The sequence below is a fragment of the Rhineura floridana genome, chromosome 6 (assembly GCF_030035675.1).
Source record: "Rhineura floridana isolate rRhiFlo1 chromosome 6, rRhiFlo1.hap2, whole genome shotgun sequence".
Taxonomy (NCBI): Eukaryota; Metazoa; Chordata; class Lepidosauria; order Squamata; family Rhineuridae; genus Rhineura; species Rhineura floridana.
The window spans coordinates 86,249,756-86,265,576 of record NC_084485.1 but is presented as its reverse complement, the minus strand read 5'-3'; the positions used below and the strand labels follow the sequence as shown (position 1 = coordinate 86,265,576).

The 15,821-nt window shown below is 40.5% G+C and overlaps 1 protein-coding gene across 2 annotated transcripts in view; it reads left to right on the top strand.

The window, feature by feature from the left end:
• The window catches only part of ATPAF1 (ATP synthase mitochondrial F1 complex assembly factor 1), a 17,234-nt gene extending 1,413 nt beyond the window's left edge, over positions 1-15,821 (top strand). For both annotated transcript variants that reach the window (XM_061632885.1, XM_061632886.1), the window contains exons 3-9: positions 2,386-2,421; positions 3,457-3,519; positions 5,994-6,044; positions 9,134-9,181; positions 11,265-11,360; positions 12,729-12,836; positions 14,938-15,821. In XM_061632885.1, coding sequence (XP_061488869.1) covers positions 2,386-2,421; positions 3,457-3,519; positions 5,994-6,044; positions 9,134-9,181; positions 11,265-11,360; positions 12,729-12,836; positions 14,938-15,138 — 603 coding nt within the window. In that variant the 3' untranslated portion in view covers positions 15,139-15,821. The remainder of the gene's footprint in view (positions 1-2,385; positions 2,422-3,456; positions 3,520-5,993; positions 6,045-9,133; positions 9,182-11,264; positions 11,361-12,728; positions 12,837-14,937) is intronic.

Here is a 15,821-nt window from a genome sequence, read left to right as displayed (position 1 = left end):
ATCCAAACCTAATTTGTTTTGTATTTAATTTATTCCTGGCTGTTGTTTGTGCATGTATATATATATAGATGTGCAGACATGGATTCCTGTTTAATTTTATTATGCTAAGTACTATTTTTAAAATAGTGGAAACCTTTGTGAAGACTGCTAGATCTTGTGATGTAGTTAGCTTTGCAAAATATGTTTTTGTTTTGCAGTGAGGACCAGTAATCAAGCCAAAATTTTGCTTAGTCTTTCAGGGATGCCAAAGATATTTTAGAGCTACTTTACCCATTACATTTTTGTATACACACACCTTTTTTCTCATGAATACACACAAAATGTGGCTGCTGCAGGTGGACCATTTCTATCATGTGCACTTGTCTTTATACATAGGTAAATCTGTATATTTGTATAAGAATAAAACACTCTTTCTAAAAAAAAAAGTCTATTTTCCTTGTTTTCAGATGATATACAGGCATTGCAGCAGCCACATAAAGTTTTGTAAGGGCTTTTTTTAAAAAGTCTGCTATCATTAATTGGGTGCTTTTAAAAAATAGTTTCATAGCGAAATCACATACATGTCTATTTGAAAGTAAGCCCCATTGAGTTCGGTGAGACTTAGGTAAGTGTGTATAGGATTGCACTGTAAAAAAAATTAAACCTTTTCTTTAGCTTGTTAACTGACTAAATGTTGCATCCCAGGTTTGTGCTAGTGTACACTTCTCTCAAAACTGTCAGGAGTATTCTTTTTTTTAACAGTTGTTTTCCTTATAAAAGGCTGGAGGTTGTTGATTTGGGTCACACGCACACACACCCAAATCTGCAATTTCACCATGCACTTTATATCAGAAAATTTGTGTTGTACCCTCCATCGTTTCAGCCTTTCATCTTCAGCCATTCAGACCTCTCTCTCTGACCTTCTCATGAGTTGTGAGTGCTTCTCCCTGTCTCCAGTCATGAGGCAAGAAGTAATATGTATGCAGGCATTTTTCCTGGCTGAACAATATCCAGGGGATCTTTTCCTACTTTCTGTTTCTTTTTTCATTTTAGATTTATCTTTTGATCATGTAAGCAAATCTGAAGTTTGTGAATTCTGGCATTAACATGAGGTCAATGGTTGTGTGAACAAGCCTTAAGTATAACAAGAAGAATAGTCCTGCTGGGGGCAGATCAAAAGCCCATCTTGTCCAGCATCCTGTTCTCACGGGTCAACCAGACACCTATGGAAAGCTGCAAGCAGGACCTGAGTGCAATAGCACTCTTCCCACTTGTGATTCCCAGCAACTGGCATTTAGAGGCAAGCTGCCTCTTAACAGTGAAGAGAGAAATACTAAGGAATCATCCTGGTGCCTTTCCCCACGTACTCTCAGCAAACAATGCAGATATTCTCCTACCCTACAGCAGAAGAATAAGCCACAACAGGTAGGAAGGTCGTCTCTGAAAAGTTCTGCATACAAAACAGGTTCTTGTTGCTTGAGGAGCAAGTGACTAGAAATCCCTGTCCATAAGAAGAGCCTGTTGGATCAGGCCAGGTGGCTCATCTTGTCCAGAATCCTGTTCTCACAGTGGCCAACCAGTTGCCCAGGGGAATCCCACAAGCAGGACCTGAGCAGCAGCTGTTACTCAGAAGCATACTGCTCGTAACCTTTTATGTCCTTATCCTCCATGAATTTGTCTAATCCTCTTTTAAACCAGGTTGGTGGCTATCACTGCCTCCTCAGAGCAAGTTCCATAGCTTAACTATGTGCTATGTGAAAAAATACTTTCCTTTATCTGTCCTGAATCTCCCAATATTCAGCTTCATTGAATGTCCATGAGTTCTAGTATTATATATGAGAGAGAGAGAGATCTCTCTCTCTCCATGCCATACATAATTTTATGAACGTCTATCATGTCACCTCTTACTTGTCTACCAGCAGAAAGAGCTTGATCTTGTGGAAGGTACACAGCAAAGGAGCTAGAAGCCTGTTGGCAGGCGCTTAGACTTTTTATTTTGCAAAGCAAGCTCTCGATTAATTTTTTTTTTAAGTTTTGAACACGCTGCTAGGGTCTTTCTAACATGTTTTTTCCTCTCTTGGTTGATACAAAATCATGAATAATCCTGACATCTATAGTCAGCTGAATGTTATTTTTTTCATTTGAAGCCAAATACACATGACTATGGCATAACCATTGGTGTTTCATAGCCTGCATAATGCTGAATTTCATCAGCCCTGAAGCAAAAACATTAGGTTTAAGTGCATTGTTTTTTACATAAGCCTTTTACCTGCACATTGTTTCTGACTGTTTAGGTACGTATGTGTCTCTCATTTGTTCTCTTTCCTGGATAAATAGCAATTTTGTCATCAAGAAGGTTATGAAAGGTGGCTGTTTTAAAACTGGTATTTTAATGTTTAATTTTAGATCAAAGAATCAATTCATGGGTTCACAAAAAATAAGGTAAGCTGTTATTTTTATTAAACAGCTTTTCTTTTTTGTTTTACCTTACCCTTATTAATTCTATTTTGCTTATAATATTCTATAGCAGTGAGCGTGGGTCCAATTGGGACTGTATATGACATACTTTTAGTTCTGCTTCAACCTTTAGCATCTGTGTGGCCTTCAGCAAAGTACGGGTGATTTTTTTCATGGGATCTTCGATAGAAAGTTACACAAGGAACTGGTGCACTCTAGACCAGCTATTGCCAACCTGGTGTCTTCTAGCTGTTTTGGACTACAGCTCCCAACAGGAACTCTGAGCTGGCTATGGCTGATGGGAGTTGTAGTCCAAAACAGCTGGAGAGCAGCAGTTTGGTGATGACTGGACTAGACTGACTGACATGAGCTGTCAGTATTTGTGCTCCATTTCCTCCCCCTGCCAGCCCATCAGTTTTGACAGAAGTCTTAGGCTGAGTATTGTACCTCTCCCCTCTTATTGGAGATTGTTGCACTTGTTTATTTATTGATGAATGTGTACCAGTTTGTGTGTATATATCAAGCTTTCCTGTTAGTACACAAAGGTGAGCCTTGAGAAGAGATGACTGAGGGGAGATATGATAGCACTGTTCAACTACCTGAAAGGTTGTCACACAGAGGAGGGCCAGGATCTCTTCTTCATCATCCCAGAGTGTAGGTCACAGAATATTGGGCTCAAGTCACAGGAAGCCAGATTTTGGCTGAACATCAGGAAAAGCTTCCTAACTGTTAGAGTGGTACAACAATGGAACCAATTACCAATGGAACCAATTACCTAGGAAGGTGGTGGGCTCTCCAACACTGGAGGCATGCAAAAGGCAGCTGGACAGGCACCTGTCGGGTATGTTTTAAGTTGGATTCCTGCACTGAGCAGGGGGTTGGACTCTTTTAGGCCCCTTCCCACTCTACTATGATTCTAAGGTGTGTATGGGTGAGTGTGCATGCATTTGCAAGAATTCAAACTTTCCCTCTTACCATGGTGTTCTATCGTACATGCTTTATTGTTGTGATTTGTTTCAGACACTTGATTCTATACTTAATGTGGAGATGATGAAAAAGAGGAAGCCTGAAGAAATAAAACAGGTGATCCAAAGTGACATAGTGAAAATATATTCTATATAGTTTTCATAAAATTAAACTGGACAGAAAATCTTCTCACGGGTAAACTTGTGTGATGGTCTGTAACATTAATAACCTAATGCTCAGGCCAATTTCATACATAGCTGTTCCTTACATGGAGATTCTAGCCATGAATAAAATTAGGAAACTACTCTCATGTGTGCAGTGTAAGTCTCTTTGCCATGAATCAGGCAGCTGCTGTATACCATGCTCATGATGATAAATAATAATAATAATAAAATTTTATTTATAAGTCGCCTATCTTACCGAGTTAACGGCCACTCTAGGCGACATACAGTACACAGTAAAATACAATATCAAAATACCATAATAACAAATTACACTAAAAACCACCCGTCCAGTTAATAACAGCATAAAAGTTAGTCCACCCCAAAGATCCTATAGGCCTGCCTGAATAGCCAGGTCTTTAAGGCTTGACGGAACCACATCAGGGAGGGGGCATGGCGAAGATCGGAAGGAAGGGAATTCCAGAGGGCAGGTGCCACAATCGAAAATGCCCTCTCTCTGGTCCACACCAGTCTAGCAATTTTGACTGGTGGGACCGAGAGGAGGCATTGTGTGGCTGATCTCGTCAGGCGGCACAGTTGATGATGCTGGAGGCGCTCCTTCAGATAAACTGGGCTGAAACCGTATAGGGCTTTAAAGGTCAACACCAACACCTTGAATTGGGCCCGGTAGGCAACTGGTAACCAGTGTAGATCTACTAACACCGGAGTGATATGATCACAGCGACGGCTGTTCTTAATCAAGCGTGCCGCCGCATTCTGTATCAGTTGCAATTTCCGGACCATTTTCAAGGGTAACCCCACGTAGAGCGCATTGCAGTAGTCGTAAGCGAGAGGAGACCAGGGCATGTATCACCCGTGGGAGTAGATGGATAGGAAGGTAGGGTCGCAGCCTCCGAATCAGATGTAATTGATACCAAGCTGCCCGGCTCACTGCCGAGATCTGAGCCTGCATGGACAGCTGGGAGTCAAGAATGACCCCAAGGCTGCGGACCTGTTCCTTCAGGGGTAATCTCACCCCATTGAGCACCAGGTCTATATCTCCCAACCTCCTCTTATCTCCCACGAGCAACACCTCGGTCTTATCAGGATTTCGTTTCAGCCTATTCTCCTTCATCCATCCACTTACGGATTCCAAGCACTTGGACATGGTATCCACAGCCAACTCTGGTGAGGACTTAAACGAGAGATAGAGCTGAGTGTCATCTGCATATTGGTGACACTGCAGCCCAAATCTCCTGATGATGATAACTCATGGTTGTTATACAGAGAGAGTAATGGACAGAAGGCTGTTCCCATATATACTTGCCTGTGCATTGAGATCTTCATCAGAGGCTGTTTGGGTGCCCCCTGCCTTTTGTTGTGTGATGGATGATGACTAACGATAGGGCCTTTTTGATAGCGGCACCCAACTTTTAGAATAATCTTTTCAAGAAGGATCACCAGGGTGCCCACCTTGATGTCTTTTTTGGTACCAGGCAAAGACCTTTTTGTTCTCCCAGATCCTTTTAAACATCAGCTAATGCAATTTAATATATATTGTATAATATATATATATATATATAAATAAATAAATATAAAATGCAGCGCACATTTTCTTCATGCCAGTGGCAGTGGGTTGTATCCAGCTAAGATCTATTCAGTTAGGCCCATTGAAATTAACGGACCTACGTCTGTAATGTCAATTCATTTTAATAGATCTATTGGGAGTATGACTAATGTTGGATCCAGAGAAAATAGGCAAGAAGAGAGGGGATGGGGGCAGGGAGGTAAAAAGAAGAGAGAAAATGTGTACATGTTGGCTGTTGAATATTCTATTTTATACTTCTCTATTAATGCAATTTTAATCAGCCTCTCTTTCTGCATTATACTGTTTAATTGTTGTTTTGTTTTATTGTATTTTTGTAACTGTAAGATACCCTGAGAGAGACAGAAGTGCAGGATAAATGTTCACTAAATCAGGGGTGGCTAATTTTCAGTTAAAGGGCGTGTTCTAGACCCCACTGATTTTTCTGATGGCAGCAAAAATAAATAAATAGATATAGCAGAGAGGGAGCACTCCCCAGCAGATCTGCACATATCAGTTGAGGATAGGGCTGCATGTATGTAAACACACATGGTGCAAAAATGTGCATGCAGGGGTGTCATGTGGCTATACTCACCCCTGGCGTATGGCCCTGGAATATTGGCTAAGGGTGAATGTGGCCCTTGGGCCAAAAAATGTTAACCACCTTTGCACTAAATAAATGAAAAAAATATGTAAGTCATATTCAGAGTAGACTGACAATCAGTGAAGTTAGATATTACTAACTTAAGTACATTGATTTCAGTGGGTGTGCACTGAGTATGGCTTACCACACTTGATGTTCGGTGATTGTCTGTGAAGTTAATGTACTCCTTTTTTTCTTCCAGATATGGAAGCAATATTATTCTGGAGAAGACACCGTTTATGCAGTTATTCCTGTAAGTGTAGTCAGCACGCAATAGTGTGAGTGCTACTGAGATCAGGACACAAAGATCTGCTAAGCAGGCCAGCTTTTGCTCTTAGCAGTTACAGTGAAACTGATAATAGGAGTGAGGAAATACATAGCTCATAATGCAGCATCCTATGATCAGATGATAACTATGATCAGATGATAACTAGCATTGAATTCAAGGGCATGGGAACCTAGACTGTGTTAGTAACTTAGTGCCAGAGCTTTGTCATCCATGTTTTACTTGACGACCGTGATCCGCTCATTATGGATATGGTGGCGAGATTTTGTGTGGCGGCCATGGCACGCAGAAAGAGCTTGGCCCAAGCATTTTAACACTTCTTGTAACTATTTTGTACCTGATCTGGTCAATGTGTACAATTTTATTGTTTTAAATTTGCTGGTCTTGTACCGAAATAAACAAATATATATGAGTCATCCACTTAAGTGGAAGATCTTGATCTACTAGTGTGTATATGTGCATGCATGTATGGACTAGGCCCCTCCAATTAAATAAATAATGCCATTGGCACATGCAGGAACTCCATGTGTTGTGCATCTCAGCACATATGGAACCTTATTTATTTATTACATTTGTATCCCACCTTTTCCCCCCAAGGAGTTCAATGTGTTAGTCCTCCTCCCATCCCCATTTTATCCTCACAACAACCCTGTGAGGTTGGTTAGGCTGAGAGATGGTAACTTATCCAAGGTCACTATTGAGTGAGGATTTGATCCCTGGTCTTCCAGGTCCTAGATTGTCACTCTAACCACTACACCAAACTTGGATTGGAGGGTTCATTATACATAAATAGCACCTGGAATATGTTTATGTTTGTATGTTTATATTGCAGATATGTTGGTATGTAACTGAGAGAGAGACAGTGACATATCAGTCTCTCTCACTAACACACCCATCCACCCACTTTGTATTACATTGAACATAAAACAGATAAATGCTGCATAAGAAACTCTGTTGCTTTATGAAGCTTCAGAATATATTACATTTGAATGGAGGAGAACCCCATTAGTAAGCCTCCATGCTATTGCCCTGTTTAAACCTCAGTATAATTTTTCAGATTTTACACTTGTTTGTAAGCCCTCCTAGTGCAGGCACCTAAATACCACTTAGTTATTCAAACATGCACACTTAAGAGCTCATTATGGATTGATAGTAAACCTTAGAAAAATTGAGTCATCTTAGTAGTGACCATAAGGCTCTGGAATTCCATTTTGCAAACAGTATGGCATTATTCTGTTGATTGAAGTTCACATGCACACGCAAATCAGTCCTATTTGATTTTATGGGCCTTGAGACATTAAAACCAGGTGTTTATCCCTGGCTCTGTTCTGGTATTGATATTCACTAATAGGCAAAAAACCTTGCAGTTTAAGAACGTACCTATAGCCCACAGATATTTCTATCAAACTTTAAAAAGCAGGGTAATTGGGCAGCTATAGTGAGTGCACCAGGGGAGCAGGAGACCTGACCTCCTCTGTGAGATATTGTACTGCCCTACAAATTTATCAAAATACAAACACAATTTGGGTTGGTCTTTCACAGTCCAATCCACTTCCTGTATAGCTTGGAAGAATTTGGTAACGTGCCTCTTAAATTAAATTTCTTAAATTAATTAAAGATCAGCCAGGCATTTTTTTAACTTTTAAACTGCAGAAGATGAAGCTCAGAGTATGGGTCAAGGTCAGTAATAGGATTACAGGTATTCTGTGATCATGGCTGATTTTTAATGGATTTCGGCAGAAACAAAAGGGAACAAGCACCAAACTGAAGTCAGGAAGGAGAGACAGGCTCTGGTGCTAGGTAAAATTTATTGTAAGATCGACGCATTTTGGAAATTATCCTTCTTCAGGAGCTAAAAACATTAAAACAAACTCAAATCAATGTCATGGAGACAACACCATGGTCTTAGACATTAACAGAATACTTTTAAAGACCACACTCCATATAACTCACTTTACACACATTTTAAGATGTTGTCATTATGTTGTATCCCTAAACATTAACATTGAACTGACATCTTATAAAACTATACTGCGTGGCTCAAATTAGACAGAATCTTGTGCTGGCCATGACAAAACAACTTCAGCATAAAACTCTCTCACCCTCCCCAGAAAAACACGAAGACTTAGCCCTGTACTGAACTGTGGAGATCTGTTTCCTTTACTCTGCCCAGGCAATACACATTCTTGTCCAGCCCCACACTAAACACAAACCAGACTCAAATGCTGCTTATATCCATGATGAGTATATAAATCAGCTCAGCTGCACAATCACTGCATTTGCAGATTTTACTGATCCAGCCAGTGACTAACTAACATGTACAGTAGTTACAGAAAGGAAGCCAAGTTTCATTTAGAACCCTTGTTTTTTATTTTATTTAAACTCAGAGAAATCCAAATCCTCATTTAACCCTAGAGGTCCCAGACTTTTCAAAGAGATAATCCAGAATAACACTCTCCTGCTGAGTAGTCTGTTTTTAGCTCCTGAAGAAGGATAATTTCCGAAACACGGAGCTTACAATAAATTTTACCCAGCACCAGAGCCTGTCTCTCCTTCCTGGCTTTTAATGGATTTCAACAGATTATGAGAACTCTGACAGAAAAAAGTTGAAAGGGGCTCTGGGTTTTTCCCTCTTTTTACACTTTGAAATCTCTATTCTCTCTGACTGTTTTGTATATCACCATGAAAATTGAGAGGGTTGTTAAGCGTTTCTGAGTTCAGGACTTGTACGTTTTGTAAGGTTTTGTTTTGAAATGAGCTTATGGGAAGCATCAGAATGGCATGGGGTGGTATTTTTAATTTAACATCGCGGAATGTGAAAAATCCACGCTGGCTGTAGTATACAGCTACTCTTGTGGCTGTATAATTTATTATTTATTGTTGCATATTTTGTTTGATTTTTTTTTGAAGTTTTAAAGTTTTATTTTTGGAAGCCACTGTAAGCAATTAGAAAGATTGAAATGTTTGAAGTGAATACATACAAACCCCAACATTCTAAGCTTTCTTTCCCAGTGATGAGAATTAATTAAACATATTTTCTTTCCTTCTTTCTAAAGGGAAAGACTTTCGATCTGATGTGGAAGCGAATTCAGGACTGCCCATCTGTAAGTGTTGCATATGTGTCTTTGATAAGTGTATTTTCCCCAGAGTTTCTTGCATCTGTTTCTGTTCTTCTACTGTCTCATTGTAGAAGCTTGATTTATTGGCACCTTAGTGTTCAAATTGAGTTGGGTTTTGGTGAACTGTTGGTAAAAGATTTTGGCCCTGATGTAATAGGTATGAAATACAGCTACTGTACTCACTGGTCTATGAATTCTCGTGTTCTCTGTATAAGAGTACTTCCCTGGAGTGCCCACAAATTGCAGTGAACAGGTGTCAGATCTTTTTGTGGAACAGGTTCATGCACACTTGTTTCATAGAACACTGGAAGAAGTGTATTAAGGGCAGATGACATTTCCTCCAGTATGCTGAGCCAAAGTTGTACCTGCAAAATGTAAGTTTCTAGGTAGTAATTAACGAAGGCAGAGTCATGGCCTGGATGTAATCCACAAATTCTTCTCCAAAGTCAGGTCTCATCCACATGGCCTGTTCATGGAGCATTGAACCTGATTTGCTTGCATAAAGCTTATGTGAGAGTTAGGCAATGGAGTGTCTTTATTGAGCATTCATTCTGATTTGTTTAGGGGGTAGTTATATGACAATGAACGTTAATCCTGGTTTTGTTCTGGTTTGCTTGTGTGGTGGTTACACATCTTCCCATTAATCAGTTGCTTATCTCACAGTTCTTCGTGCATTTCCCCATCACTTTCCTAACTTCAAAAAGAAGTGGATTGTGGGTAACAGAGCGCTTTAATTGCACAAACCTAAATTTCCAGTGTGTGATTGAATCTCTCCTGCAAAATACTGACAGTTGTGAGATGGCCTTGGTTGTGTGTGAGATTAGCATGACTGGTAGATGGCTGTGGGCAGTTGTTAGCCAAAAACCTGGCATGATTGCCTCCTTCCTCCAATTGCTGTGGTGTATTTAATTGCCTACTCTTTGATCACTGCAGCATGACATAGAATTATTTACAGGCCTATGCTGATTATGTTTTTGAGGGCTGAGACAGTTCAGTAAACAGGATCCAGCAGGAGCACCTTTTGGAAGGGAAAACTAGCTTCTGGAGGCCCAGCCTAATGAAAACTGTTCCCTTGTTTTGACAGTGGCAGATCTAGGGTCTCCCATGTTTTTTTAAAATGGTAATAGCAATCAGGGATGGGATTTGTCATATTGGGAATGCACTGCTTCAAAAAGGGATTTAATCATTTGAACAGATACGGGTGCATGTGTTTTTTACTTGTAGGACAAATAGCGGCAAGGGACATTGAATGTGGGTAAAGTTTTCTAAAGGCAGGCTTTTCCAACCTGATGTACTCCAGATGTTTTGGACTATAAATCCAGTAAGCCCTAACCAGTGTGGCCGGTGGTCAGGGATTATGGGATTTCTTGTCCAACAACATCTGAAGTACACCAGATTGGGGAAGACTATAAACCTCTGTCTTTGAAGGGTTGCTTTTCTTTTTTCCTTTTTTTGGGGGGGGGAAATAATGGAGAGCCTGGCCTTGTTTCTAAATAAAATTATTCTTGAGGGAATATGGGACAAAAATTATATTCCTCCCCCCCCCCCGGTTGAATTTTGGCCTTGCAAACCCTTGTTAGGCTGCCCAAAGAATTGTGGGATTGAGTTTTTTATGTACCAAATTGTGTTTCTCACCCCAACCACCCTGATTTGCTGGTATGTTATAATGGCTAACATTTTGGATTTGGAGCTATAAATCTCTCAATACATCTGGTAAAATTTCACACCTAGGTGACTGTTGAACATAGCTGTACAAAGTGTAGTTCAGCCATTGTTGAGAGATCTAAGGCCTCATGAATGCTTTTAAAATGTGGGTATTCTGATGTTGACATTTTGCCTGTCCTAATGCCAGTTCCCCTACAGTAAAGGCTATGGGCAAACCTGGTCTCTCAAATAATTTGAGACTGAGAGATACTTTTTGAAAGGTGCACAAAGAATTGATCTCTGTGAGCTAGTCTATTCCATCTCGCTTGGTTATTATTTCTACAACACTTTTTTCCTGATGCCTCTGTTTTTCTGATTTCATCCTGAGCTGGGATTAAATTAACATATCTCATCTCCTCAACAGTTTCTATATGCATTGCCAAGGAAGGAGGGCTATGAGTTTTTTGTGGGACAGTGGTCAGGAACAGAACTCCACTTTACTTCTCTAATAAACATTCAGGTAGGTGACCTTTGGGGAATTAATTTCCAGACATAGGCTTGGGATTAGAGACTAGAAGTGTTCTGTCAATTATGTTTGCAACTGTTAAATCATGCCGTAGAACACATGGCAATTCATTGTTTTGTGGACTGTGTTAATGCAGTATTGCTTGAAATGCTGGACTTTAAGAGGAGCCTTTTCCGTTCTGAGCCTTTCAGTACATTTTGCTAAGACAAAACAAAATAGGCATTTTATTCACAGATCAGATTGTTCATTTGTCCTTTCTGTAAGCTCTAAACAGTGGTTAACCCCTTCAGACCAAGACAGGATATTAAACAAAATTTTGAAGTTAGCTTCATACTTGGCTTGTTCTGAGCTGTTCACCGAAGATTCCTGGTTTGGATGAAATAGGAATCTTTAGTTAATTGAAGATTTCCTGGTTTGATTTGCTCCCACCATGAAGGGCCTGCATGCATGGCTAAAAGCCTCATTCATATCTCAACTTCCTCTTTCTCAGTATGGAGGTGTGTAGAGGCTTGAGTTAGATATTGTTCCCAGGCCTAACCATGTCCTCCTTCAATAAAACATGCTCTTAGCATTTCCTGTTGAAACCTTGTTCAGGTTCTTTTGTGAAATTCATCATCCTATCACAGCTTTCTCATGCTGGTGTCTCTGCTTAAGCTTCCCTACTCTCTTTATTCCTCTGTGCCTTTCCTGTGTTCGCTTTACCTGTAGACCAGAATCTAAAAAAGAAATGTAAATGGACTGCCTTCAAGTCGATTCTGACTTAGGCGACCCTATGAATAGGGTTTTCATGGTAATTGGTATTCAGAGGGGGTTTACCATTGCCTTCCTCTGAGGCTGAGAGGCAGTGACTGGCCCAAGGTCACCCAGTGATCTTCATGGCAGTGTGGGGATTCGAACCCTGGTCTTCCAGGTCGTAGTCCAACACTCTAACCACCACGCCACACTGGCTGTCTCCAGAATATAATGAGCCCCCTAAATCATATGAATAGCAGGTCTTCTGTATTTTATTTCCAAATGGCAGCCCGCATATTGTGCTACATTTCAAGCTCCTTTTCAAATTCAATACAGCGCAGTGGAGGATGCTATTTGGATCAAGCGTACAAAAGTCCTTCTGCATGTCATGTGTCGCTCTCCCCCTCCTGTTTCTCTGGCTGGTGTCCATCCTCTAATTTTTTTTTCCACATCCATGTATAGGATGTTTATTAGGACTATTTGTGTTTTATTTCCATATGGGCTTTTCTTCAGAGCTGGAAGGTTCATGATGTCTTGAAATGATTGGCTCATTCGTTAACACTTTGACTTCTGATCTTTTGTTGACACTCCACGTGTGCTGCTTAATAATACAATATTTATTTCCTGAAGACTCGAGGGGAAGCTGCTCCCACCCAATTGATCTTGTATCATTATCCTGAGCTTCAGGAGGAAAAGGGAATTGTTCTGATGACAGCAGAAATGGATTCCAGAGTTTTGGTAAGGGAAGTCTAATTTAAAAAAAGATAGCTCTTTTTGCCACAAGCATACCAGTGGAATAGTTACTGGAAATGTTTGGCTTGCTTAATAAATACAAAAGAAGGGTGGATGTTTTCAGGCATGCTATGCAAGTGTTCCATTATGCAATTTTGAGAAATGGTAGGAAGATCCTGCTCCGGATATTAGTAAGGATCAGAAGGAGAGCTTGTGCAGATTGCTCCATTTTGGGGGGGGGGCTTTGGGCTGATTATTAATACATTAAGTTACTTAAGAGTTCCAATCAAGTTTAATAAAAACAATTCTGTAACTCCAACACATGGAAGAAAGGGAAAAAAGGTAGCATTCATTGATTCCATAAAAATCTTGACTGTCAAAACTTGACAACTTTTCACCCCATCTCTCCTCCAAAAGCCTGTCAAAAGAGGTGCATCTTGACTTGTTTTCTACAAGAGTATAATGAAGAGGCCAGATGCACCTCAGTGGAGAAGACATTTCACAGATGCAGAGCTGCTGCAACCACAAAGGCCCTTCTCCAGGCTCCCACATTATATGTTTCGTACTGCACAGAAACTACCAAGAGGGCTTCATTTGCAGTTTTCAAGGTCTGGGTAGGTCAGTTTGGGAGCAGGGATTCACTCAGATATTTGGGTCCAGTCTGTTCAGGGCTTTAAATACAAGCATTATTCCTGTTGAATCTGCAACAATGGAATTTGCTTAACAGACTCTCCATGCATCCAGATGCACAGTGATCATACCATCATAAAACTTCCAGAAGTTGGCTGAGCTGTGCATGGGCATATATCATCCTAGGTACATAACAACGTAATTGTCCTCTTCACCGTAGATTCATCGGTGGACCCCTTTGCCATGCTAAAATGAATTAGCTCTTAAAAACACACCAATAACACCAAAAGAGAAAACAAGCCTGTACTACTTTCATAGCATGCATTTTTTTGTGGGTTGGTGGTAATGCTGTCTCCATTCATGGGGTCATTGCAACTGCTGCTGGCAATACAATAATTCTGGTGTTACAGCATAGTGAGAAAATGAAATGCAGATTGTCCAGACGACAGAATATTGACTGCAGAATGGATACAATTAAAAGGCTGGAGGTAGCTGTCACACCTCATTTTATTTAGTGAATGCATTCAGGCATCACATAAACCATGGTTTTTCATGTTGGGAACAAGCCTGTGCAGGCCTTGGACTCACATATTCCAGCCTCCTCCAGTACAACCATGAGAAAATTAGTAGAATGCTTTCTTCAGAGAAAGCTATCACTTTACCTTTTTATTAAACTGTAATTTCCATTACATCCAAATCGTAACCTGATTCATCTTACCTTGTTTGGAACAAGCCAGCTTCATAACCTATGGTTTGAAATTGGCTTGCTTCCGAGAAATCATGGTTAAGATAAACCACAGTTTGTGTTTGGACGAAGCTTCTGAACTCCTTGTGGCCACACCAAAAGAGAAGAGGGGGCAATGTGCAATTCTGTGGCTAGCATATGCTCATTCCTGTCATTATAAACCATGGTTTATTCATAAATCGCTTAATAATTTTTTTTAAAAAAATCTTTATAATGGTGTCCAAAACAATTCCTTTTCTTTTAAAATTCTTCTCCGTTATAAGAGAGCTTCCGCTATGGGGCAGTATACAAATGCAATAAATAAATAAGTTCCAGAGTGTTTTTCTACCGCTTAGAATCTAGAACCCTGCTTTCTCACTATGTTTGTTTTCAGTTCACTTGCTGAAAGGTGTTTGGTTTTGATTTTTAATATTCAGGGCATTCAATCATTAAATTTCTGCCCTGCTTGCTTTCTGAAATATTGTAGGGAGAGAGATATCACAGTGGTGTACCATTCAGTTTCATGACTGATGTTGCAGTGGGGCCAGGAAGCTGATTAACTTCCCACCACAAGGACTTGATTTTTACATTGCAGTTGGATTAGCGGTCCACGAGACACAAACAGCATAGCCCTGACATGGATCCAAAGTTCAGCTCTGAACTTGGGACTTGGATCAGCTGGTGACAGTAGGGCGATCTTTGATCTGCTGCTGTCCTGACAACTTGCTTTGTGTGTTTTTTACTTTTTTACAGACCGTAACAGAAGCTCAGTGCCTTGCCAGCCAGGTGCAGCTTTTTTATGCCACAGACCGTGAAGAGATTTACCGTTTAGTAGAAGCATTTAACCACCAGCCAGCTGAGTTTAAGTACATGTCTGTAATAGATGAGATTGAGCAGAGCCGAGTTGGGGAAGAACTGAGGCCTCAGCAAGACCCAACATCTCCCACTGCTTGAGAAGTGAAGCAGCCTTTAACAGACATGACGGTTATGGGAAGTGTTCTTGCCTTGGGTCTGGAGTTGCTGCTTCCTACAGAAATCATCCTGATCGGGAAAGGGCGTCTGATGGGGAGAGGAGCATCTTACCAAGCGGGCTGCACTTCCTCTGGGAATGCGGAGGCACTTGCACAACCTCTTTTGTTTCTGAATGGTAGGAGAAAGGAGGAAAGAATAAACCTTGATAGCCACCACATCATGTTTGAAACTTGCTCTTTCCGCATTGCACACAGACCAGCAAATTTTAGCATTTATGAAGAATTCTGTAAATCTCTTGTTCATTCAGCAGGGAAAGAGAATGTGAGGGGTGACATGGGAGAGACTCCTGTTAATGGATACGGTGAGTTCCCAGACAAAACTTATCTTATTATTTGCACCTTAGCATGGTGTGTTCTTAGACAAAACGGATATAGAACACCCTTGGTGTACATGAAACTCTACTGCCCAAGCAAAAAGGACTATTCCTTGCCCTGTGGGGCTTAAATATCAACTATTTGACAGGAGGAGGAGAAGAGGTATAAAATGCACATCTTTGGAAATCTGTAAAGTTTGACCAAACGTCACGGCCATCTGATATGTAAAACCAAAAACATCTGATTTTTCTTTTTTAAATTAAATGTCATTTGAAGCAGTCCATCACGAAA